Source organism: Stegastes partitus, unplaced genomic scaffold (assembly GCF_000690725.1).
Source record: "Stegastes partitus isolate 25-593 unplaced genomic scaffold, Stegastes_partitus-1.0.2 Scaffold912, whole genome shotgun sequence".
In the NCBI taxonomy this organism is placed as follows: Eukaryota; Metazoa; Chordata; class Actinopteri; family Pomacentridae; genus Stegastes; species Stegastes partitus.
The window spans coordinates 265421-293204 of record NW_007578643.1 but is presented as its reverse complement, the minus strand read 5'-3'; the positions used below and the strand labels follow the sequence as shown (position 1 = coordinate 293204).

The following is a 27784-nucleotide window of genomic DNA, read 5'->3' as shown; positions in this document are numbered from 1 at the left end:
ATATAAATGCTGTTGCTCCACTGATGCAGGCTGCACATTGTTGACTGGCAGAGAGAGGCTTTGTTGTGTATCTCCATACTGCATCGTTCCAGATGTTTTTGTTTCTTTTTCCTGTTTCCGCTTTCCTCTCATATTTTGCTCCAAAGATCTGCTGTGTTTTTCCCTCAGAGTGTGCATTAAGTGCACTTGAATGATTTTGGGCTACTGCGAAGCCGCTTTGTGGCATTGCACTCCGCGTGTGTGGTTTAAATGAGTTTGCTGCAGGATTGAGTCCTTTAGAATTAGGGTTTTGTTCTTCATTCCTTTCCAGGAAATAATTCATTCCATCAGAAGGTGCTTGTGAGTTACTGGAACATTCTGTGGCAGCTTGAAAAACTACTAACTTTGCAGTGGATGCAGCTATTTCAGCATCAGTCCCGAGCTGCTTCCTTTTTCCTCTCAGCTGCTTTTCCTGGACCTCTAGGAGCATGCCTTTCCTTTAAAGCCGCAGCTCTAGCGAGAAAGGCAGCCCTTTCTGCTTCTGTTTTAAGGCGAGATGAACCTGCAGTTTTGCCACTTTTGTTACTTCTTTTACCACTTTTGTTACTTCTTTTACCACTACATGTGCTTTGTGGGTGAGAATGTCTACTGGCAACATTTGATATGCTGTAATCAGGGTGAACATCATCATCTTTACCACCATCATCACCATCCTCCCCACCATGATAATGTACCAACCATTTTTCAACCTCAGAAATGAAACCATTTTCAACAATCATTTTTGCAGAAAACCAAGTGTCTTTTTTGTCACTTTCTTCAGTGGACATTAAAGGCAACAGAGCCACATGAGCGTCTTTGGCTTGCCCACACAAAAGCACGATTTTTTCCAGTGTGTGTTTGATCTCTTTTACACTACCACTCTGCATAAGCTCTTGAGTTACATTTCTTAGGGTTTTAGCCTTACTTAATTTGTCTTTTCTTATATGTTGTAACTTTCCCACCTTTGCAACAAGAGCTTTGTGTGTTAATGTAATAGACCGTTTACTTTTTGCAGGTTCTATCTCATTAACATCACCCTCTTCCACAGAGGCTGCAGCAGCCAGTGGCTGCGCGTCAGCCACGTCTGGTTTACCGTCCATAATGTCCTATAAGGGCCATTGGCTAGTGAACCTATGGTGGGGAAGTCTAGATTGTCAGCCGATTGTCTGACCCATTTTAGCCAGCTGGTGGCGGTAATGCTCCTTGTACGGTTGAGATCCGCCGTTAAATCGAAGAAGAAGACCAAATTCACCAGGCGAAGAAGAAGACCTGTCTTTCTCTTCCGGGGTGAGTTTAGCTAGAGGTAAACAAACATGCGGTTATGACATTGAAACGTTTTATTAGTGTTCAGCAGCTTTTCATTAGTTTCTTTGCAGTACAGATTAGCTCTTCAACAAGTTTTGAAGCTCAAGTTTAAGGCAGCGAAGGTAAGTTGACCCGACATCACCGGCTGCATGGGGAAACACGTTGAGAGAACACGAGACAAAACTCCCTTCATTTTATTGACAATTTCAAACTCATTTGAGTATTGTTATCTGTACATTTTGATTGGAACATGGAGAACTACTTTATACGGATAATTATGAGCCAATCTTCACTTCGGCATTGATTTAAGAGACCAAGCATGACTTAATTTCAGGGTAATTTCAACCTTAACAGATCGTTAACAAGTCCCACTCCTTATTAATCTACGTTAGCTAAGTTTTAGCTGTTAAATTACATCAAGAATTACATCTATTTGAAAAAAACTAGCGCAGAGCAGATGTATGCCGAATTAACCAGTAGACTTCGACGATTAGAAACTTCTCAAAAGTCTCTTGGTATTGTTCAGTTTGACAAAATGACATTTGAATTAATTTAATTGATTAATTGAATGGAGTTTGGCATCGTTACACGTTTTTTCCGCCACACAGCCTACACTCGGTGGCTGCATTAATTTAGACGTTTTTGAATATATTTTTGAAATAATTTACAAGTGCACATGCTACGTTTATTCATCACAAATGTCTTCATGATCCACAATTTTTTTAAAAAATTCATATGTGCAGATTCAATAATTCCAAATGCCACTGTTTTCATTTTGTATGATCAAGCTTGGAATTTGGTATTCCTGCAAAAACTATTGGAAATATTTGCAGGCTTTTGTCCATATCTGTACATTGTTTCCCTGTTATGCAAAGGGCTGTACTCCAGGAACATTTGTGTTTTCACAAGTGATAAAATAGTTGAGAAATAGTAGTGATTATGATGTATTTCGATTGAAAAATATAGAATAATTTATTTCTAATAGAAAAACAAAATGACACCCCTTAATTACAATAATAAGGGCTTGTGGTCTTTGTAGTAGAAATAATATCAAATATTCCTCCGTTATTGAAACTTATGCAATAAATCTCAAGACGTGCATGTTTTCAACTACTCTTTGATCTTATTATTTTAGTATTTTATTTAAGAACTTGGTCGTGCAAGTTTTTTTTTTTTCCTGTTTGTCATGTTTAGTCTTTTATATTTATGGATTTTACAAGTTATTCTGTCTTGCTTTTTTGAAAATATTATTGTTGTTGTCTGTCCTGTCTGTTAACTCAGGTTCTTTTAAAATGTGTTGTGGAAATAAACTCTATTCGAATATTGGAAATGGACTTTTTCTGCCTCCACATGAGCTCTGGAAGCAGAATAAACCAGACTGTGTTAAACTATTACCTGTGGTTCATTTCCTTGTCCCATCTGTTTCTGCAGGATGGCTTTTCCATGTGTGCGGCTGTGCAGTCGACACGTCAACGCAGGCCTTCAAATCTGTAGTTACGCAACAGTCAGCAAAGCATCCAGACCACAGGAGAAGAGCAGCAGTGGTCCAGTTTTTCAGTATGTTGGCCAGCACAAAAAGCCAACCCACAAAGTGTTTGTGTGGGGCTTCAGCTTCACCGGGGCGCTGGGCATCCCCAGCTTTGTAGTGCCGGACAGTGGCAGGAAAAAGCCTCGCAAATACCAGCTCACTCCTTACCGCCTGGAGACCGCCGAGCAGGTAAAATCAGCTGATCTGAGTTCTATATGGAAGACTTTATGATATTTATTATTGCATTCATAAAGTATCAGTTTAAAATCAGGTTTCATTACAGCCTGAAGAATTGGAGAATTTTCTATTTTCACCACTGGTTTGACTAAAACAGAACACATTTCCATACTTTCAGGCTTGGCTAATTATGATTTCTTATATTTTTAAGAGACTGTGTCTTCTTGATTGAATGAGATATACACAGTTTAGATGCCTTTATTGGTAGAGCCATCCATCCATTCATCCATCCATCCATTATCTATACACCGTTTAATCCAAACCAGGGTTGCAGGGGGGCTTGAGCCTATCCCAGCTGACTTAGGGTGAAGGCAGGTCGCAGGGCTACACTTAGAGACAGACAACCAAGTACACTCACGGTCACACCTACAGACAATTTAGAATCACCAATTAACCTCAACATGTTTTTGGACTGTGTGGGAGGAAGCCGGAGAACCTGGAGAGAACCCACACTGCACAGGGAGAACATGCAAACTCCACGCAGAAAGATCCCAGGTGTCCTCAAGAGGACACGAACTGGCGACCTTCTTGCTGCGAGGCAACGGTGCTAACCACCGAGCCACCTTGCAGCCCTTGTTAGAGCCAGCAAAAATGATATTTTAATCCCATTTGCTCAAGATTTATGTCTTACAGGAAAAAACTACTCAGTTCATGAGTGATTTTATTTAAGTTTCCTGTATGAAGTTCAAAAGTGCCTGATTTGACACTCTAGCCAAGATATGTTATGACTCCCTTTATGTTTAAATTATGGACCAAATAAAGAAGGAAGACAGCAGTTATTGTATTGATTATGTCACGTTATGGGCAACTATGCCTCAATAAATATATGTACTGTTTATGACACCTTGCAATCTACTTTCTGCTGAAAAACAATAACAAAAGGAATCACTGACAGTTACACCCATTCCAAATTATTATGCAAATTATATTTTTCTTTGATTTTCCTAAATAGTCGAAGCAAATGACAGTCAGCATAATTTTCAAGTCATCAAAAGTTAAAGTGTAGTTCGAATGTTTTTGAACAAACCTCCCAATGATAGCAGTATTTTTTTCAAAAATGAAAAAACTTAAAATGCACTGTTCCAAATTTTTATGCATAACAGAGTTCCAAAACATTTTCTAGGTTGTAAAGAACTGAAAATGGTCATTTGTTGAATTTGCAGCATTAGGATGTCATATTTACTGAAATCAAAAGCTATTTCAGTCAAAACATCTTATCAGGTCAAGTTACAGTTTAACATAGGACCCCTTATTTGATAGCAGCTTCACAATTCTTGCATTCATTGAACTTGTGAGATTTTGGAGAGTTTCTGCTTGAATTTCTTTGCAGGATGTCAGAATAGCCTCATACTTTTCAGAGGTCATTTTCACACTATCAGGGACCCTAAAGGGGCTGACCAACTCTCTCCTCATGATTCTGGCCCAAAACATGACTCTGCCACCTCCTTGCTGACTTCACGGCCTTGTTGGGACATGGTGGCCGTCCACTAACCATCCACTACTCCATCCATCTGGACCATTCAGGGTTGCATGGCACTTATCAGTGAACAAGACTGTTTGAAAATTAGCATTCATGTATTTCTGGACCCATTGCAGCTGTTGCTGCTTGTGAGCACTGGTTAGGGGTGACTGAATAGAAGGTTTATGCATAACTGCAAGCCTCTGGAGGATCCTACACCTTGATGTTCGTGAGACTCAAGAGTCACCAGCAGCTTCAAATACCTGTTTGCTGCTTTGTAATGCCATTTTAGCAGCTGCTTTCTTAATCCAATGTATTTGTCTGGCAGAAACCTTCCTCATTGTACTTTTATCTGCATGAACCTGTGTGTGCTCAGAATCAGCCACAAATCTCTTAAAAGTACGATGGTCACGCTTAAGTTTTCGTGAAATATGTAAGGTTTTCATACCTTGTCCAAGGCATTCAACCACTTCAGGATTTTCAGTAGCAGGGAGATCCTTTTTCTTTCCCACATTGCTTGAAAATGGTGGTCTGCTTAATAATGTGGAACATCCTTCTTTAGTCGTGTTTCATTTAATTGGGCTTACCTGGCTAACTAATTATCACAGGTGTCTGAGATTGATTTCGGTGATCCAGAGAGCCCTGAGACACAATACCGTCCATGGGTTTAATTGAAAAACAAAAAATTCAGTCTTTATGACACTTACATACAATTTGCATAATAATTTGGAACGCAGTGTATTGAAATAATATAAATGCTAAAAGCATTTTTTGTTTCAGCTTGCCTTTGATGGATGCCACATATTCAGCAAAAAATCTAGTTTACTGTACAGCTGCACAGCAATATGAAACTGTGAGGTTGATTACAGTACAACAGGGCCACTATTTTATTATCCATCTTTCCCTTTAATATTTTCTGTCTGTTAGGGCTGCAGTTGTCAGTCGCTAAGAATTATTGCAAAACATTTGTGCATATTCTGGTTGAAACAGGGGCCCAACGTACACAATTCATTTAAGCACAGATGACTATTAGTACAAGGAGGTAGAGATGTGTTAAGATTTTTTAAGGTTGAGCTCATTTCTGCTTTTCTTCTGTTGCAGATCTCTTCTGCTGCTTGCGGTTATGGCTTCAGTCTCATCGCGTCCTCGACCAAAGATGCGTCCAAGCTCTGGGGAATGGGCCTGAACAAGGACTCTCAGCTGGGCTTCCTGCGCACCCAGCACAGCCGCCGTAAGACAGAAACTACGTGGCTGCTTCGCTCCAATCTGACCGTATTTCAAAACTTATGATTTAAAGCTGCACCAGGTTCTATTTTTATATTAATATTGGATCCAGTGATTATGCGCAACATCAAACTGTTGTTTGTTGTAACAAACTTACAGAGAAATACCAACCAACCAGCAGACAAAGTTGAAAAACAAGCAGTTAAATAAAAAATAAAATAAAATTCTATATCAATAGTAATGTTTCTTTATGTACATGACAAGTGCTCCACATTTATATAAGGCCTTTTGAACTTGAGTGAGCTTCTGCAAAGCGCTTTGTTTCTCATTTACACACCAGCAAACATATACCAATATATAAAATATGTTTTGAGAATGAAATGAAAAAGTACCTCAAACCACCATCCTTCCATTATCTATGCACCGCTTAATCCTCACTGGGGTCGCGAGGGGGGGGAGAGAGATAGCAGGGGACACCCTGGACAGGTCGCCAGTCTATCGCAGGGCTACACTTGGAGACAGATAACCAAGCACACTCACATTCACACCTATGGCCAATTTTAGAATCACCAGTTAACCTCAACATGTTTTTGGACTGGGAGGAAGCCGGAGAACCCGGAGAGAACCCACACTGCACAGGGAGAACATGCAAACTCCACACAGAAAGATCCCAGTGTCCTCACTGGGACGCAAACCGGCGACGGTGCTAGCCACCGAGCCACCTCGCAGCCATATCTTAAACTGAAATTCAAAAACTGTTTTCAAAATGCAATCCACTTCTCAGATGAGAGAAAGTTTATTTTTAAGAAAAAAACAAAAAATGTCTGAGGATGTTTTTGAGGTTACATGTTTTTTTGTAAAATGTTCCCACAAATTTGCAGGAAAATAAAGGAAGGACATTCTCAACGCAACATTCAGAGAATGTTTTAATATCATTAGAGCATAATGTTTTAACAGTCTTATCACCAAATGTTTTTGGAGAACGCAATCCTACTTTTAAGAACAACATTCTGGGAACTAAAAGACGATTCCCTGCTAGAAACATAACTAAAACTTCTTCAGCATGTTTTTGAACAAAAGATTCTAGCTCCAGAAGTGTGTAAAGTTTATCAGATAAGTGATTTTACTGCAGCGTGTAATCTGCCTTACATCTCCACCTGTTTCTGTCGGTGTAGATCAGAGCTACGACTACGTTCTGGAGCCGTCCCCGGTGGCGCTGCCTCTCATCGAGCCTCTGCAGACCAGAGTGGTTCAGGTTGCATGTGGCCGGGCTCACTCCCTTGTCCTCACCGACCGAGAGGGAGGTAAGAGACAAACACCTCCTGCACCTGCACGAATCCAAAACCCACAATAATCCGCGGTGCATGACGTCCCCTTTGTGCAGGAAGAACCCCAGACTGAACACCTGCTGCTGTGTGTGGTTTCCAGCAACCTGTCGCACTCTGTGCCCTTTCACGTCATCCTCCTCAGCTCGGTGAAAGTGAATGATTATCGGGCAGCTGCTAAACCTCATCCAAAAAGCCCATTAGGGTCTTCTGGTATATTTCATGAATTAGCACGCTGATGTTCTAACAAGCACCATTATACATCAATAAAATCTTAATTTGTGGAAAGGTTTCTTGGCACTTGTGTTGCCCACCTGAATGTTTTTGCTTAACAGTTTTTTAATCAAGTTTGGGGTAAAATTGAAAAGTGGTGTGTTGTGATGTATTTTAAGGGCTTAACATGATTATCTGGTTGTTTCTCTGCTGTGGGAGATTTAATTAAAAGATTTCTGAATGTAGTTTGACCTGATAACAGAAAAATGTGTGATATTCTAAGGCATGTTGTTTAAAGGATGCCACTTGGGATATTTTATAGTTTGTTAGTTTTTTTTAATAATACCTGTGTGGCCAAAGCATGATGCACTTTATTCCTCTCATGATTGAAATGTATCTGCTCATTTCTTTCATTTCTTTTCTTGTTCTCCTCAACAAAGGTTAACTGAGGTTTAAGAGGAGTAAAAACTAATACAACTGTAATCGTATTTTTTTAGGATTTAAAGGTCACTGTGAGAGTTTATAAACTTGAACTAAGTGAAGCAGCTTTTTTTTTTTTACATTGTTATATTAGTAGGCTGCTCATTTTTCACATTAAGGACCTTTGTCTCAATAATTGAGCCAAAACATTAAAATCACCAATGGGTGATGTGATTAATATTGATTATCTTGATACACGTGCCTGTCAAAAAGGTAGGATTTATCAGGCAGCAAGTGAACAGTCAGTTTTTGAAGTTGATGTGTTGGAAGCAGGATCAATGTCAGCTGTGTTCTCCGATGACCTCATTCAGCAGCATAATGCTTCCTGCCACAGTATAAACATTGTTCAGGAATGGTTAGAGGAACACGACAAAGAGTTTGTCCCCAAAATTCCCCAGATTTAAATTGGATCAAGCATCTGCTAGAAATACAATTCCAAAAGAGGCTTCATTTCGCAATTTCCAGGACTTCCAGGACATGCTGTTTGACGAGTCAAAGCTGGTGGCACAAAAGGAACCTATACAATATTAGGCAGCTGATTTCACTGTTGTGACTTTTTTTTGGGACTGGAACAATCAGTACTGTGTTAATTTCACTTTTTAAACACCTCTAGTTAATCCAGTTTACTAAAACATCTAATTTACTGATCAATTTAACAGCTTTGACGAAAAAAAAAAAAAAAGAAGCAATTTACCTGTATGTAGTCTCACTGAAAGCCACCACAAGAAGAGAACTTGCAATGACTTGTTCTTCATCATTAGAACCGTATGTGATGCATCCTACCACACACTTGCCTTCATGTTCCTTCCACTCTATTCTCTCCCAGTTTTCAGTATGGGAAATAATGCATACGGTCAGTGTGGAAGACGGATAGTTGAAGACGAAATCTACAGGTAAGTCTTCTTATACTTCGCAATCAGCTACTTGATAGTGAAACATTACCTACTATAGAAAACAGCAGATTTTGTAGAATTGCTCTTGAGACATTTTCAGTCTCAGTTGATGCTGTTATCAGATGTTCCAGTTTAAAGGATTTTTTTTTTCTTGTATCACATTTGATAGTTTCATCCATCATTTTTGAGTTATTTTAAGAGTGTGCTCACCAAAGTAACTTCTGAAAACCTGCGTCATCCTAACAGTGACATCAGATGAGCCAAATGTTTGTCCAGATGTCAGTAACGATTCTTCACTGCACTAAAAAACTGTGTGTGCATTAATACCACATTAACATAGAAAACTAGATCAGTCTAATCAGTGTATGATTACCCGAGTGATGAATTCTAGTAGATTTATTTATTTTTTTTCCCCTTCTTAGTTAGACATTTTTGGGAATATTCTCAATCAGAACTTGAGCCCAATTTATGGCAGATATATTCAGCAGATATTCTAAATGTTATAACAACAAATGGAGTTGAAGAAATGTATAAAGATTTGTTTGAGATGAGTTAGAAAGAGGCTAAAGTTTCTCCATTAGAGAGCACTGACATTTTTGATTTTCAGATGTAAAATGTGTCACTCAGTTCACATAAAGAGGCTATTTAAAAACACACACACCCACACAGACACACACACACACACACACACACACACACACACACACAAATTTCACCATTTATCCAAATGAAAATTGAAATTATGAGCGTCTTATCTGCTTCTTGCCCTGGTTGCTCTGTTTCTGTTGAGGTGCAGGACTTTCCATTGCAGTGAATAATAAGCTCACATTGAGTTAAAATGTGACGGGGGTGAAAAAGAATATCTAGAAACTGCTCAGAGATCAGAGAGTTAATGATTAAATAAAGGGAATTCGCAATAAAATAAAAATCTTCATACTGATATCAGTTTTTATTAAGATCCCATGTGTGGAAGATGGATAAAAACAAAAGAAACGATGACAACACTTTTTAGTTGTTGTTTCCTGCAGGACCAACGCAGAGTATTACTCATTAAGACATGCCACTGTGAAACACTGACATGAATGTGATAACAGGGTTATTTTTAATCCGAATACAGTACGTTTGGCTAACTTGAAGCTTTGATTGCAACCTTTTTGATTTTTTTTTTCTGTCCTTTTTTTCTTTTTGCAAAATTAATTTTACTGAAACAGCGAATCACACAATTATTTTGTGTAATAGATTCTAAAGATTGTTTTTGCTCTGCATCGTTTCATTAAAAAACTTGAAGTTTCTACAGTTTAGAGACTTGAAGACACCTCACCTTGCCTGTTGCGCTATCAGTCATCTCCTGGGCTGTGTGCCTCGGATATATATTCTTGACGCATGAGATATTTTAGCGCAGATATAAGCGGGAGGTTAAAGGAAGGCTGACAGACACCGCTGTGACCTCCTGGAGACGCTGCCATCCTTGAGTGATGGATCGACTAATTGTCCATCTCGTGTTCCAACAGCGGCAGCCACATCATTCACAAGATGGAGGGCTTCGGCAGCAGGGTCGTACAGGTGAGCGCGATGACAGATGCGTTTTATTTACAGTTTGTCTCTTTTCCCTCCTGTGCCGTACCGTCGGCTGCACTCCGAGCGTGATACAGTTTGCTTTAGGTTCACACCTTCCCAGCACTCACATTAAAATATCATTTGGCCCCGTTGCAACACTAATGTCCTCCTCTCAGAAGTCCACTCAGTGAACATCTAATTTTTTCGTCCCACACTCGTTTTTAACAAGCTTGTGAAGATGTTAAGCTTACTAATATGTCCGTCTACGGGCTTCAGTGTGACACCCAACACTGTGGAGTTGATGCATCTATTTTTCCCAGGTGGCGTGCGGTCAGGACCACAGCCTGTTCCTCACCGAGACGGGGAAAGTGTTCGCCTGTGGATGGGGCGCAGATGGACAGACGGGTCAGTGCTCTTCACACTCTGTCACACTCGGCAACCCCCTTAACCTTGAGGTGCAATGGAAAAATGCACTCTTTACCACAGTAGCGTGGAACGTGAACACAGACAGACAGAAATAACTTGTGCAACCTATTCTGTTTTGAATTTATTTGGGCTCATATCATTGTGTTTGAGATTTTTGTTTAGAGTACAGAAAGTTTAAGTTAACCAGTTTTGTTACAGGAAGGCAAGATCAGTATTTACTGATTTATGGGGTATGAAGAGTCAAACAGTCGTTGGATTTGGTATGATAAACTGTAGTATAAGTTTGAGTGAAAAGTGATGCGATATCTACTTTTTCATATAGTGCAGTGATCGGTACAATATTTATCTCCTGTAATGTAACACAAGTTGTTTTAAAGAGCCCCTGTCATGCTCATTTACACGTTCATCATTTAATTTTTAGGGTCTGTGCTCTAATGTAAAAAGTGCACTAGTTTTCTCATACTGTACATTTCTGCTTCATTTCTTCTCACCTTCAGTCTGAAATGCTTCAATTTAGCTCCTGTCTCTTTAAGGCCTCCCTCTGATTTGTCAGCTGGTACAACAAAAGACAGTCAATACTGCTTACATACCATAACTGAGATCTACAAATACAGGTGTAGCTTTTACACAAGTGACTCTAGTGAGGAAATAATGCAAGAAGGCTGCTCAACATTTGTTCAAAGGCCAGAGTAGCAGTAAAACAGGTGATATGCAAACGTGTTACAGGGTGATATAGATGAGTAACTGTAGAAAAGCCTGAACTTCAAATGTGAGGTTTCAGACAGTAAAGGAAAATAACTTTTGTTGTGAAATTCTTTGCTTTTTAAGTTTTCATTCTTTCTACATGCGCAAAAACACCTATAACACATTAAAGAAAAGGGAAAAAGCATAATTAAAGCCGCAAGCGGCGATGAACGGGTCCTCGCCCGACGCTTGTCGGCCTTCGCGCACGTCGAGGTGTGGTGCAAATGTGCTCCGGGCGGGACTCTGATCCGGCGAGTAGAGTTTCGACCAGATCGGAGCACGTGTGGCATATTTAAGAGCCACTTCCTGTTAAGTGGCGAGCTGTGCCGTGCGAGTAGGCCGTGGCGGAAACGCGCTCTGGCTGAGACTCGGAGCACGTGCGTAAAGTTTCAGGAAGATCGGAGCACATACAGGCCAGTTACACAGTACGTCTCGTATTCTGGCATTGCAAGGCGTTGTGGCCACGCCCCCAGGTGGCGTTGTGAGTGAGAGTGGTCATATGGCTGTGATGAGGGTTAGAGTGTTACGGAACACGTGAAGTTTGACAGCCATTGGAGCAGGTATCGGCTTTTTACACTTTACTTCCCGTTTAATGGCGAGCCGAGACGCCGTGCATGGCGTGGCATGCTGGCAACGCGCTGTGGCTGAGACTCAGAGCACGCGTGTAAAGTTTCAGGCCGATCGGAGCACACACAGGCCAATTACACAGCACCTCGCATTATGCCGTTTTATGGCGTTGTGGCTGAATTCCGGGGGGCGCCATTTCCACGCCGAGACTTGTGCAGACCCTTTTAAAAGCTTTTAATCACCATCTCCTTTAGTTTGTGCTGGCCAAATTTCAGGTGTGTACGACCTTCCCTTTAGGAGGAGATAGATTTTGAAAATGGCCAAAAATGTCAAGAAGTCACCCAAAATCGCCAAAATTGTCAGCGTGGTTTTTCAAAATAATGGACTTCCTGTTGGGTTTAGGAGTTGGTGCGGATTGACTTTTTTGTGCGTCCTGACCTGCTCCACATGCCCACCGAGTCTTGTCGGCATAGGTGAACCGGCCTTCTGACAAGAGTTAGTTGAATGCAAAAAACACTGCGAAAATGGACAAACTGGCCATTGATCGAAATTGGACAGGCCGCCATTTCGAAACCGGGCCTCATCTGCGGAGCATTTGAGTATCTTTTAATCACCACGTCCTGTAGTTTGTGCTGGCCAAATTTGAGGTGTGTACGACGAAACTGTAATGAGGATTGTGAGAGTAAAGGATATCTCCATAGATTCCAACAGATTCTGTGCCAGGTCTTCCACATAAGATTGAACAACTTAAATTGAAGTACCCTTATGAGGCTCCAAAGAGCCAACTGGAGAGTAGAAGAGTTCTCGATTGAAAATGAGCAATAACTTCTCAAGTGAGCCTCAGTGAAGTATAAAACTAATATTTTAGAGCCTTTCAAGTGATCGCATGACAAAGCATATGTATGCTCTGAGCAGAAATGTGCAATTAGAATTATCAAGAATTATTAGGGATTAGATGGATAGTCGGAAATTGGTTGAAATTAAAACTCAACATTAAACATGAGCAGGAAAAATTCTGAAAAACACACAAGAAGAGTTTACAATGAATGCATACAATGAAGATCAATGCTGATGGAATTGTCCTTGTCATTAAAAACATTGCAAAGACTGCCTGAAATGTAATTATTAGAAAAAATAGTTTTCATTTATACATGCTTCTTATTCACGCATGCAAACATTTGGTCATTCAGAGAAGGTCCGAGTTTGACGTCAGCTACCCTCAGATTAATTTGTGTTCATTTAATGGCTACTGTGTGATTAGCTAGCATGATGGCTAAAAAAGAGCGAATAGCAAGGGAAATGTCAAGATGTTTTTGTTGAGTTTTAGAGGAAAATATTATAAATAATAATGCCTTTTAAAGTTGTTGTTCTGTTACTATTCATGCGCAGTTTATGAAATACTTAAATTTTTTATGCAGTGTGCTTAGACTATGTAGTGATTGGGGACACAGAAAGACATAGGAACTGTATAGGAGATTTTCCTCTTCTCATGCATCTTCTAATGAAGATGCATAAAAAGGGACTGCAAAACAAAATCAGCAGCAGATTTAATTTAGATGTTTAAGCCTCTAATAAATGCAAATCAAATACAGACATCTGGCTAACACTACCCTGCTTCAACTCATGTGTGATTCAAATTATTTTGTTCACTCCACAATATGTGCAATTAAATGGTGTACAATCACCTCTTTCTGTACTGCATCACTGATAAATATCTATTTTTAAGGGTTGCAGAGACTAGTAAGGATTTGTGCTTTTAGCTTTCTCTGATCCCTGCAGTGTCTCTTTCCTCCAGGTCTGGGGCACCACAACATCAGCTCCTGTCCGGTGGAGGTGGGAGGAGATCTGTCCGGGGTGGAGGTGCAGCAGATCAGCACATATGGAGACTGTAGCCTGGCTGTCTCCAGAGACGGACAGCTGTATGGATGGGGGAACTCCGAATACCGACAGCTGGCCTCGGTCACTGAGGCCACACAGGTGAGGAGAACCAACAGTGGATTTTAACAGGGTCTTTGTGTAACTGCTTGTGTGTTTGCACTCGATGGCTCTCTGTTGGTTTCGATTTCCACCTGTCACTCACCTGTCAGAGAGCTGCTCGGTTCCCAGCAGCCTCTTGTCGAGAACTCGCTGAGCCTCATGCAAACACACTTTGGTGTTTTTGACTTATATCTTTCTCTCTGTTTCTGCTCATGTAAGAGTTTTAAGTCAGATTCAGAAAACTTAGCTGCACAAGCATGTAAAAAATAGCCTGTTTTGTGTCTATCGGTGCACTATGAGATTCTACTATGAAGCACACAAATTGCTATATAAGGCCACATGTTCAGTGTGTCAGCAGGACTCATTCATTAATGTGTTACTAGCACAAGAAGAATTTTTGAGTGTAATGCTTTAAATCCTGCAAAACAATTCAATACAAACGTAACAAATGAGCAAAAATAGTATCATCTTGACTGTGGCATTTGAAAACACAAATTTTTCATCATTTTCTGACGTTGTTGACCAAACAACTAATCGAATAATAAAGAAAATAATGGAAATAGTCTTAAGTTGCAGCCCTAAAACCACTTATATGTGATTATTGCATGGAGCATAATTATGGAATGCATCATGGGAAAGACAGTTAACATATTGTAGAGATAAATTCAACCTCTACTAGATAAATAATTATATTTAGCAGTACAAGAGGGATCAAATGTATACATAAACAATATTAATTTCTTATCCTCAGATCAACTCTCCTCGTCATCTTCCTCTGAAAGGCTATGGGAAGGTGGTCCAGGCAGCGTGTGGAGGCACACAGGTGGCTGTTCTCAACGGTCAGTTCATTCAAATACACTTTGAAACATATTTGCTATAAATATGAACAGCACATATGATCGTGACTGAGGAACCGACTCTTTAGAATGACTGACTGTTGGGGTTTGTGGGGATAAAAGTTGCATTTTATGACCTGATAGCTGAGTTTAAACCCTTTTTCAGCTTGACTCACTCTTCAACTTCATCTCAGACTCCTCGTTTCGCCTCTTGGTGGCATCACACATCACAGTTTTAGGCATCTGTCTTCCAGTTTGATTCCTCATGTCTGCTTGTTAGTTACCTTTATGAGACTATGGCAGAACTCCCAACAACTGTTTCAGGCAAACTTCTGTTTAAAATTGCGCTTTTATTCATCCAGTCTGTGTTCAAATGGTTTCCAAAAACTGTCTCTGCAGTAATTTTAAGGGGCATTTTAGAGGGAGAAAAGCCAGCAACATATATTTATCAAGTCTCTCACAGCAGATCATCCTTTCAAACTGGACAAATAGTCTCAATTATTGTTCCTCTTAAGGAGTAAACGCATTTATCAGTGTTCCTAACTTAGGAAATTCCTGCTGTGCTGTTGTACAATGTTGCACAATATATGTGAGCTGCAGCACTAATATATAAAACAATGTAAGCATGTGTCACATAGCTGAGTCAAGGTACCTGCTATGTTTAATTGTAATGTTTACATGAATGATTTAGGTTGTGCATGTGGTAAACTATTGTTTACTCACAGTCTACGATGCAAATGGCTTATTGGTGTGTATCATTGTATAATTCTGGTTATTTATTAATATTGGCCCCACAGTTTGGCACATAAAACCTGCAGCTGTAGATGACTGTTAATGCCTTAGTTGCAATTTACGAAAAAATAAAAAAAGGCAACACTTCATCGGAGGCCTGGTTTCTGTGGTGACATTCCTACTCTGTACTGACGGAGATGGTCAGCTACAGCAACCAGGAATGTGGTGGAGCCTGTAGTGTAAAAACCAAGGAAGGGGTTGAACAAAAATTCCTGATGGTCCAGATAAAATGGAAACAGCATTCAGCGGACGTTGACGTAGTTTGTGTGAGCGGCACAAGTACTGCACTGCACGTTAAACTTTCATCTGCATTCCTCAGAGGGATTCTGAGATGTTTGATAAATAAGGATCTGATCACAGGAACTTGCAGCTGTTCATGTTCTGTGAATGTACATTTGAGTGCTTGCAGGCATGCTAGCGGCTAAAATGTCAGTATGTTTGTCGATTTACCATTTTGACTCCTAACTAAAATATCTCAACAACTCTTGGATGGACAAATATGAAATTATCTACAGTTATTTATTGTTTTTTTTAAAGACTTTTCCTCGAGCTCCACGAGCAGGTTGATATTTGTGTATTTTTGTGCGAAAGTTTATTGCAAACATTTATGTCCACTCTAGGAACAACTGGAATAATTTCTCAGGTCAGGTTATCGTTAGGTTTTCATAAAGTGCTACGGAAATATGAAATGTGTCCGATACTTTGATTTATGACTACATATCTGCATCTCCATCAACCTCACCTGTACTTGTGTTTAATGCTGATTAATTTATGTTAGCATGCTAGCACGCTAAACTGAAAAGTGCAAGCACTCATCTGCAACCAGCTGCTGTTGCTAGCCTGTTTATTGAAGAGTTGGCTTTTCTTTTGCCATATTATTGTATAAATATCCATAGAGTTGTAACTATTATTTTTATTTAATAATCAATCTTCTGATCATTTTTTGATTGATTAATCATTTTGTCGTTGCACGCTAAAAAAACACAAAAAGATGCTGCTGAAAACTTCCCCAAATATCCAGTTTGTGTTGAATTTTGGCAAAGAATATCCACAAATCCTGTCATTCGATTGGCTGATTGACTTTTAGATCTAAATATCAATTGTATTCTATGTATTTGTATGTGAATCTTTCCAGAAAAAGGAGAGGTGTTTGTATGGGGTTATGGCATTCTGGGAAAAGGTCCAAATCTGTCAGAATCTTCCACCCCAGAGATGATTCCCTCGACGCTGTTCGGACGCTCGGAGTTCAACCCCTCAGTCTCTGTGACCAGGATCAGGTGTGGCCTCAGTCACTTTGCTGCAGTGACAGGTAGGAATGTTTTTGTCTACAGATGAAAAACAAATAAAAAACTCTTTCAGGCTGCATCAGGTCAGATCCCCATTTCAAATCAGCGTCTCGCCATGAGATACAAAGTAATGCTACTTTACAAGATTTCTGCTTCAACTTCCAAATGTCAGCCCTTTTGGTTTCCAGGTAAGATAAGAAATGGAAACATAAAACTCTTGAACAGCAAAGTCATTCAGGCTCATCCAGTGTGAAGTGCTAAAAATGAGCTGCAAATGTCTGAAGAAGCAGTTTATTGCTGAGTCAGGTAGTCCGTTTATGACGCTGAAAGGAAAAGTCTGCAGCTCGTCTTGTTTTTATCTCTGAAACAGCAGAGTGAAAAGGCCTTTTAGCCAGTTTTTATTAGCCTGACTCAGACTTCGAAACCATCCAACAACTCTGAAGGTCGGGACTGAAGTGTTTGTGCTGTTAGAGCATTGCTGGCTTTGAATCGTCATTTCTCAAAACCATTGATTGTTTCTCGGGTTTTAGAAAAGTAAGAGGGCGGTAATTTTATAAATCTCTTTATAAGCTGTAGGGAGGTATGCTCGATGCAGAAAATAATCACGAGCTGCAGCTGGAGTTATGACGTTAGAAAGATGGAAAGTTCACTCAGTTTTGTTGGATGAAGTCGACAGGAGGAGAGATGTTTGGAAATAAATCAAGACGTTTTCATATATGTATAAATCTACCTCTCTGTCCTGTTACAGTCTTTTTCAACACTTCGTGTTTATTGTTTCTTTTTAAAGAACATGTAGTAATTATGAACATAAAGAAGAAAGACAACAACAAAACAAAACACAAAAAAACAAAAGGCCTCGAAAGAACAAGAACAGTAGATTGCCAGTTGTTACCAGTGTAATTGTCCTGATGCTGTCGTTGTATAAACAGTCCACTTCGCCCATTTTTCTCAACATAGTTCTTCTTGAGTATGGGTCAACATTACATGTATCTCACTCACAATGTTTTGCCAGTCCTGCTGTGTTGGCGGATCTGCTTTATACCATTTCCTTATGATTGCTTTCTTGCAGTCTTGCAGACTGCTAACATAATTTTCAGTAAATATCTGTCCTCTTTTAATACAACATTGCCTGACATGTATCTGTTCCAGATACAGTAATACACATGACTTGGTATATTATAGCCCAGAATTTGAATGACTGTCTGATGAACAACCTCTCAAAAGTGTATGATTTTTTTACAAAACCAAAATACGTGAGAGTGCTTTATATTTATATTTCCACATTTTCTCCAGCATGGCTGTGGTACTGATGTGTGTTTATTTCTAATTGTGGGTGTGACAAAGAATCTAATCAAGTTCTTCCAACAAAATAATCTCCAAACTCGTGATGGTGTGGATGTCTGCTGTGTTTGCATAATATGTAGCCATTCATCTTCTGATATGGGCACTCCTCGTTCTCCTTCCCATTTCAGTTTTACATATATGGTTGTCTTCCCTTTTCTCTCCATTAGGTGTCTGTACATTGTAGATATGATTCTATGTTTCTTTGAATTGTAGGTTTCCACTATGACTCCACGAATCCATTCTTATCCAGGTTTACTGTGTGTTTTACTTCCTTGTCATAAAAATCCTGTACTGTGATCACAGTTACTTAAATTGCATTTTTGTTTCATTTCCTGGAAACTCAAGAAATTCCTGTTTTTTATTAATAATGCGGTTATGCCGTTTCGAGTCCATTGTTTAAATCTCTGGTCATGGAGACCTAGGATATAGCTTTAATGTGAATTGGGTGATACTATCCATTTGGTGTCTTACATTAATTGTTTCTTCTCTGTCTCCAATACAACTTTGAATTTGCCTTCCTTGTACAAATTGCTCTAAATTTTTCCATTTAAAAACATAGTCTTTGTCACACCAGCAAATTATAGGTCTGATTTGTGCTACAAAAAAAATATTCCTTAAAATTTGGTAATGCCATATCGCCTTTATCTCTACCTATCTGTAATGTATCAAATTTGATTCTTGGTCTGTGACCGTCCCATATATATCGAGAAATGAGTTTGTCCCATAATCTATATTGTTTTTCCAGTATTTCAATCGGTAATGATTGGAATAGATACAGGAGCCGGGGAAGGATATTCATTTTTATGGTCTCTATTCTTTAACCAATATCTAATAAGAGAATATTCCATCTGTCCACGTCACTCTTTATCTCTTTGTCTATGTTGATGTAGTTAGCGTTATATGAATCCTCAAGTCTATGTGTTGGCATCACTCCAAGATATTTTATTTTTGTTGCCCTCCAATTTAGCTTATATGTTATTTGTATGTTTCTGGATGGTGATTAATTGAATGTTGAGATTTGTGTTTTAGTCAAATTAAGTTTGTATCCAGAACAGAAGCCAAATGTCTCTAGTTGTTTGATTAGTATTGGAATTTCTGTCTGGGCCCTCTACAAAACAAATTACGTCATCAGCAAAAAATCCAGTGATATGCTTTTCTCTCCCGATCCTGATCCCTTTGAGATTTTTATTCTCCCTGATTGCTTGAGCCAGGGGCTCGATAAAGATAGCAAACAGGGTTGAGGACATACAGCAGCCCTGCCTGGTCGACCGTTCTAAGGTTATGCTCTCAGTTAGGCTGCCGTTTGTTTTTATCCTTGCAGTTGGTTTTTGGTAAAGTGTTTTAATACAGTTGTTGGCTTTGTCATTAAATTCAAGTTTTTTAAGTACCAGATATAGAAAAGTCCAATTCACACAGTCCAACGCTTTTTCTGCATCAAGGCTTATTAAGACTGCACTAGTGTTATTTTTTGGAATATGATCGGAGATCATTGGAGATCACTGTTACCATTGCTTCCCTCCAGGATGGGGGTATTTCCAGTTTGTGGTTAAATGACTGTTCTAGAAGTGGTATGAGGTGTTCACTAAATGTTTTGTAACACTCAGACGGTAGACCGTCACTGCCAGGGGATTTGTTTGATTTTAGTTTATTCACTGCTTTCTCTATCTCTGATCTTGTAGTAGGTGAGGTCAAATGATCGTTTTGCTTTTTCCCAATTGATGGCAAGTCTAGGTTCTCTAGAAAAGCTTTCATCTGGTTTATGTCAGCTAAATGGGGCTGGCTATACAGTTGTCCATAGTAATTTGTGAATTTAGATTTAATCTTTTTGGGGTCATTAGTGAACTTATTGGTATCTACATCTTATATCTTATGAATTGTTCTGTCAGCCTGCTTTTTTTTTAGTCTTTTTGCAAATAATTTAGTTGCCCGGGGCTCCACTTCGTAATAGGATTGTTTTAAAAATCTTGTCTTTTTGTCAATTTCTTTGATCAGTTAACCTCCACAATGTATTTTTCATCTGTCCATTTAATTTAACTTTGAGGTTAACTGCACAGTGATCTGATACATCTGCTTCTTGAATTTCACATTTCTTTACCCTATATAGTTCCTTCGTATTAGTAAAAAAAACCAGTCAGTTCTTGCATAACTATCATTGGGGGCTGAGTAGTGTGTAATCTCTTTCGAAGGATGTAATGCCTTCCAAATATCAACCATCCCAGTGTTGTCTTAATTGTTTTAGCAACATGGTTGGTACTTTTCTTTTTGTTTGTTGTGTCCAGTTTACTGCTCATCACTATATTAAAATCACCACCACATATCAATATTCCTTCCATTTCCAAGATTATGGCATCCAACAAGGTTTAAAAAAATGTTTTTCACTGTTGGGTGGAGCGTATACATTAACCATTGTGACCATTTTGTTTTCAAGTCTTCCTTTCACAAGGACAAATCTCCCTTCTTTATCTCTAATTTCTTTGATACACTCAAATTTCAATGAGTTGGGCATGAGTATGATCACACCACTTCTGCATCCATGACGGAATGAACTATAGAATGCTTTCGTATAGCCAAACCTCTTCAGCTTCTCAGCTTTCTTGTCTAGACAGGTGGGTTTCCTGCAGGTATATAATCTGTGATTTACGTTTCCTTAATTTGATCATTATCTTCTGTCGTTTTACCAGATTATTTAATCCATTAATATTCAACGACAATATCTTAATGTTATACTCTGACATGGTTAATTATAGATTTGTGTGGCAATCCAACTCAAATGAAATGAAATGAAAATGAAATGAAATGAAAAACACTTTATTTATCCCAGAAGGGAAATTCAATAAAAAATAAAAAATAAACAAATAAAAAAATCACAAGGCTTAACTGTTTTACAACAGTTGAACACAGAACAATGTGACTTCCAAAGATAGGATGTGTTTGACCATCCCTTAAGGTCCCTGTTGGTGGGAGGAGGGTAAAATGCCTCGTTGCAATAGGGGCCCTCCCTAGTGGTGAGAAAAACATTGTCCAACATTTGTGCTGATTTAACAAAAAACACTCCTCGCGTTCGGTATTGAATATCTAATAACATAAACCCTGAGTCAGATATCCTATTTAGCCCACAGTTGTTCATATTAAGAAAATTTGGCAAAGGTAAAGTAAATATTTTTCAAAATAAGGTGACAACATTAAAGTTTCGTAAACCTGAGCCACACCGTTTCAGTGTCATTACTCAGAAGCTCTTCTGAACTCTGTCAGCCTCTCTCTTGTGCGCTGGGCTGTAGTGGCGGAAGCAGTAGTAGCGGTTTCCATGGCAACGCTGCATCCAGTCGCTCCCCAGCCGCGGAGGTGTTCGCCCTGGCTGCCAACTACTACAACAAAAAATGCTACTGCAACAACAAACACTACAACTACTGCAATACGACTACTACTACGACTACTACTACTGCCACATCATATGCTACTACAGCTACCACAGTACTGCAACTACTACTGCTACAGCTACTTCTACAACTACAACTATTATTAGTGCCACTGGCTGAGCACGAGGCCCTACTTGTACAGAGTACACTATTGTTATCCTGTGGTGTTTTTTCTTATTTTTCCTCTTCCGTACCAAATTTTGGTTGGCTACTCCTCTCACAGCTTTGAGAGCACCCACGCAAATTATACATCAAAACGTGCGGCTCAATCGGGAATAGTGTGCTTACATTTTTCGTGATGCAATTCGCGAAAACGTCGTAAAAATCTCCCATTGGAAATGAATGGGACGGACATGAAAACCACCCAAATTTAAACTACTTTTCAAACCTCCACTTCTCAGGCATGCTTTCACTTAGAGACTCTATTTAAACTTTAAAATGTTGATGCGGCCTTCCCCTATTTCAAAGTCTTTCTATTTTTTTCTTATCTTCAATCATTTCTTCGTGACAACCTCTCAAGTTTTGAAACTTTTTCACTCCTTTTCAGCCTTTACAATGGGTGTGTATGTGGGCTTTAGAGTGAGTAACGTCATCACCAGAGTGGGAGTGCAGAAAAAAATCACACAGTAATTTCTTTTTTTTAACTTGTCGCCCTGGCCACAATTTTAATGCGACAGACATCATTTTTACATCAAAACGTTGCAAGATTTGTCCTCCCACTCACAATGTCACTTTGGAAGCCCACAGAATTAAGTTTGGGGGGGTTTTGGAGCCTTTTTCCTCCACAAGTCTCTCTTCCTTCCCCATCTGCACCCATTCAAAGACGGCTACTGATTTTTTTCAAGGACCTGAAATCTACCAATTTTTTCTCAAATGATTGTGCGCTCATTTTTTACTCGAGGAAAACTAAAAATACATCTCTGTAATGCCCAAGGTCTTGGCTTTCTGGAAATGCGCTCGGCTTTTCTCTCCTACACACAGTTTTGAAATAAAATGGCGGTTGTTTGAGGTCTTCTCGTTCTGTTCACTTCGACTGATTTGACAGTTAAACCAAGTATCCGTTGCGGCTGTGTGCAGGGTTACCCGGCAACGCTCTAACTTGACAGGTGCAGGGAAAGCTTGCTTGTCCTCCTACAACGTGGTTTATGTGAGGTCAAGAATCTATAGACGTTACAGGGCGCACATCTGCTACAAGCACTACATTTACCTAAGGCGGTTAATCAGGGTAATATCTTCTCTAAAAGATTATCTCCAAGTAAGGAAAGTGATTTTTCCTTCAGCTACTACAACAACAACTACTGCTACTGCTACTGCAACTATTACTGCAACTACTANTGCAACTACTACTGCTACAAGTACTCCGACTACAGCTGATTTTCTGATGTAAGCCGTCTACAGGTCCAGAATAACGGGTTAAAGTTTCAAGAGGTAGAGCGGAGCCAGATCATGTAGAGATTTCTAAGTAGTTTTGCTTCCAAAATATCAAACTTTTGTATCAAATGTAGCTATTGATTAGAGAACAAGGCCATCATTTGGCCAAATTTTTTGAATTTCATTTGAAAAATCTCAAGAAGTGCATGTGCTCATTGGCCTTTGGTGGCTCTTAGTGGTTTTAAAATATTTATTCCATTTTAGAATTTAGTTTTGCAGATCATTGTTGTGTTTTGTTTTGTCGTTTAGTGTTTTCTATTTATTTAATTTTGCTTTTTTTGCATGTATTTTTGTTGTTGCCTGTCTTTTAACATGCCTTGTAAAACATGCTGATGTTTGACGGTTGCTTTGCAGATCGAGGCGAGCTCTTCGTTTGGGGGAAGAACGTGAGAGGTTGTTTGGGCATTGGGAAGAGAGACGACCAGTACTTCCCCTGGCGAGTAAGACAACACTAATTCAATATTAGTTGTGTAAACAGAAAGTAAACCGTGCTGCAGACCTACTGTTTATTCTTACTTATCATGCTCGCTATATGCAGCTCATAAACACTTCTTCTTGGTGATATATTGCTCTCTTCAGTACAGAAAAGTACATTGTCTCAGTAAAATATGGTGTCATAAATCTATATCCCCTGCAGAGATTTTTCAATTTAAGCCCACAGACTTACATTAGCATGTCCCCTCCAGACATTTCAGCAGGATGTGAAGGTGTTGGACTCCTCAGTGTTGCACAGTGTGACGTCTCTGGGTTGCTTATAGAAGAAAGAAAATAAATATCCCCTCCACCCTACAGAAAGTGAACCTTTGTTAATCTGCACACACTCGTCCTGGTTTTCCTCTAAGCTTTGCCTCTCGGTGGGCTTCTCTGTCAGGTGACTGTGCCGGGGCAGGTGGTGGACGTAGCTTGCGGTGTTGACCACATGGTGGCGCTGGCGAAGTCTCTGCTGTGAAGCTCCTGTCCTCCCCCCAACCCCACCCCCGGCAGTGGATGAAAGGCTGGATGTTTGGCCGAGCCCTCGGCTGACCTCCGGGCGCCTCGGGGAGCCGATTGGGGGCCGCTCCGGAGTCTTGAAGCCAGCTGCTCTCCACAGGCGGCGGCCCTCGAGTCCTGTGGTTGAACCGTGACGTCAAGCCGAGAGCAGAGCAGTCGATGCTGCAGTAACCCGTAGCTGACAGAGCTGCCTCTATCCTGCATGAAGGTCATAGAGGAAAGACACCTAAAGATAGTTTTACTACATCTGGAGCTGATCAATTAATAGATTTCTTTGTTATTTTGTCAGTTGATTGCTTGTTTAAAGCCACTTTTCAAGCAAAACTATGACAAACTTTGAATATTCTCTAGTGGCGGCTTCACCAATGTGAGGATTCGCCGTTGTTCTGTGTTTTTATATCACCACAAACTACAAAGCTTTGTTTTCTTGGACAAAACAAGACAAAACTTTCTCCATATTTTGGAGACTAAACTGTTAGTCTTCACAGCACTGTAATTTTGTTTTCTTCTTTTTTTTATTTATTTTTTTACATTTTTTTATTTCCATCACTTACATTGTAGGCTTCAGAGTGCAATTTAACTGACAGAAATGATGGTCGAATCCATAAAATTAAACCAAAGCTTTCTTCCAGGAAACACATTCAGCTTTTCTTGACTATTTTATCAATTGATTGATTGCCAGACAGTGAATAAAACTGTGAATATTCTCTAGCTGCAGCTTAAACAATGTGAGGAGTAGCTTTTTTATTTCTGTTTTATATCGCTATAAACTAAAAAATCTTTATTTAAAAAAAAAAAAAAAGGGAAAAAAAGGACAAAACTTGGACTTTTTTCTCCACTTTTATAGACTAAGTGGTTAAACTTGGCACTGAGGATAATAATCAATGCACAGATTGATAGTTGCAGCGCTGTAACTTTATTTATTTTTTATTATTTTTCATTTCCGTCACTTACACTGTACGCTTGAGAGTACAATGTATCTGACACGAATGATGGTCACATCTATAAAATTAAACCAAAGCTTTCTTTGGGGAAACGCATTCAGCTTTTCTTGACTATTTTGTCATATTGATTGATTGCTTTAAGCCACACAGGAAGTTTTTGGATTATGTCAAATTGGACTCATCCATCCATTATCTATACACCGCGTAATCCTCACTAGGGTCGCGGGGGGGCTGGAGCCTATCCCAGCCGACTTAGGGCGAAGGCAGGAGACACCCTGGACAGGTCGCCAGTCCATCGCAGGGCCACACTTAGAGACAGACAACCAAGCACACTCACATTCACACCTACGGACAATTTAGAATCACCAATTAACCTCAACATGTTTTTGGACTGTGTGGGAGGAAGCCGGAGAACCCGGAGAGAACCCATGCTGCACGGGGAGAATCTTTCTTTTTAATATTAGTTATGTTGTACTCACCAGGTTAACTGCTGGGATGTAACTGATAGAAATGATGGTCTAGACCAGGGGTCTGGAACCAGGATCGTTATCAGGCTTCTGCAGAGCTTGATGATGAGCTGATCATTTGAATCAGGTGTGTTGGAAGAGGGAAACATCTAAAACTTGCAGGATTGCGGCCCTCGAGGACCGGAGTTCCAGACCCCTGGTCTAGACTATCAAATTTAACCAAAGCTTTCTTCCAGTTGACCCCTGAGTCAGCAGCACATTGGGAATGGTTATGAGACTGCTCCTGCAGAAAACTCACTTTACATGCTTATTCAGTTCAGTTTCTAACAGATGGAGCTCTTTCTTAATGTCCTTTATTGTTCACTCTTTTCCCCACAGTGTTTGAAAATGCTACTTAATATTCTAAATCAAATAAAATGTATTTTTATTAACCACATCAGTTATTTGCTAATAAGTAGAAATATTTGCTCAATTTTCTGCATCTGTAAATTCATAATTTCTGAGGCGGTTACCTGAACAGAATAATGCAAATTTGATTAAACTACAGAAAATTGAGACATTGTTCAATTGGTGCACATTCAATTACAGTATATGAAATACCCATGATAAATAATGCTGTAACCATTTGTGAAAATGAAACGAGTAAAATTTGTGATTAATGAGTCAGTATTTAAGAACGACTTCTTAAAACCTGCATTTTTCTCTTCTGGGACTTCCGGTTTGGCAGCAGATGGAGTAGGTGTGCTGCTCTCTTGTTCCCACAGCCTCTTCAAACTTTTCAATAAAAAAAAAGCCTTCTTTTTGTCTTCTAAAGACCGTTTATCTTTGATTTAATTTCGGACAATCGGGAGACGCGGCACGGACATGTCTAGATCCGGAGGACGAACGAGGAAGGAGCTGCCTGCAGAGGACTCCATAGCTGGGGCTAACAGCGAGGCTAGCTTAACAGTGGCGCACATCTCAGACCTCCTCGAGCAGCACAGAGCAGCGCTGGCCTTGGACTTCAAGTCCTCTTTCGCCACCGTGGACAAAAAGCTGGACCAGATTCAGGCCGTGGTCTCTGGCCAGGGACAACGCATTACCGATCTTGAGTCTAATGCGGAGGAAGTGAGTCAACGTCTGGAGCAGATCGAAGCTAGGTGCGCCCATAGACTGTATAAAGGATGGACTTAGCTACCGTGACGTCACCCGTTGGTTAGGACAGGACCGGACCTTGGAGGAAACACAGAGTTAGTGAAATAACTGTAAACTGCCACAAGTGAATGCCTAAAGGTTTTGCTGTAACCAAGGAAACCTTTTAAGGGATTCTGTGCAAGTTCCTGAGCTAAGGAGAATTTCATTAAGTGTCATATTTAAGGAAAAGCATTCATATGTTTTGTGGAGGTAGTTTCTGTGCACACTTGACTGTACAGAAATCTGCAATTTGTATCCATGGAATTCATCCTACACAGTTTCAGACACTAAATGCAGGATGAGTACTGACTTTGAAATAACTGCATCAGAACTTTCCCCAACAATACAAACTCACTTCAGTCATGTTGCCGAATATTGAATCCATAAAATGAAGCTTCACTTGTTCATTCTTTATCATCTCTGTCCTTAAACTGAACTCTGCTGCTGTCTGAAGCAGATCTCAACCTTGACTTAAACTCCGACTTCCTGATATCAACTGCTGCCTGTGGCCCCTGATGGACAATTTAATTCATGTGGAACAGCAAGAGCAGCTGAAGTCATCACCGTTTGGCTCCATCGTACTTTGCTGTCCTCGTTGGGCTCCTGTGTTTTTTGGCCCATTCATCATTGTGACAAGCGGAGAGCCCTCGGAGACAACAGAAATGTATTTGTGACAAAACCACTGAGTGAGCATAAAATCACGCAACCTGTGATCCACCTGCAGGGTGAGACGTGGGAGCATGCGGGGATAGCTGTGAGTCTGAGAGTCACATTTTATTCACCTTTTTCCTCCGCCTCTTTCATCCCCTTCTGAGAACTTGAGAGCATGACAGGCGTTTACTTGGACTGTTTGGTGCTCAACTTTTACTCACCTGCACCATTTCTGGCATTCAGGGGAGGTTTTGTGTCACAGGTGTTTCTGTAGACAAATAAGAAGCTTTGGCAGGATGGAGCTTAACAATCCCAGTCATAAATCTGCTGTAGTTAGTCTGTGATAATGCTCCTGAACCAAAAAGTTGATCCTGCTGAATGCATGTTGTTCACTCAGTTGTCATGGGCTATTGGTAGCTGTTACGATTTTGTTGGTACTACTTGTAGGCATAAAAGTGTAGAAGTGACTTTTTTGGCCATTTGGAGGCAGCAGAACATATT

The 27784-nt window shown here is 39.9% G+C and overlaps 1 protein-coding gene across 1 annotated transcript; it reads left to right on the top strand.

The window, feature by feature from the left end:
• Positions 1–1297: 1297 nt before the first annotated feature.
• On the top strand, positions 1298–24688 carry rcc1l (RCC1 like). Its single transcript, XM_008293786.1, has 12 exons — positions 1298–1445; positions 2755–3040; positions 5649–5778; positions 6947–7075; positions 8616–8682; positions 10194–10245; positions 10560–10644; positions 13772–13953; positions 14705–14792; positions 16717–16890; positions 23413–23498; positions 23930–24688. The coding sequence occupies exons 2-12, from the start codon at positions 2756–2758 to the stop codon at positions 24005–24007; spliced, it is 1356 nt and encodes a 451-aa protein (XP_008292008.1). The 5' UTR covers positions 1298–1445; position 2755; the 3' UTR covers positions 24008–24688.
• Positions 24689–27784: the final 3096 nt, after the last annotated feature.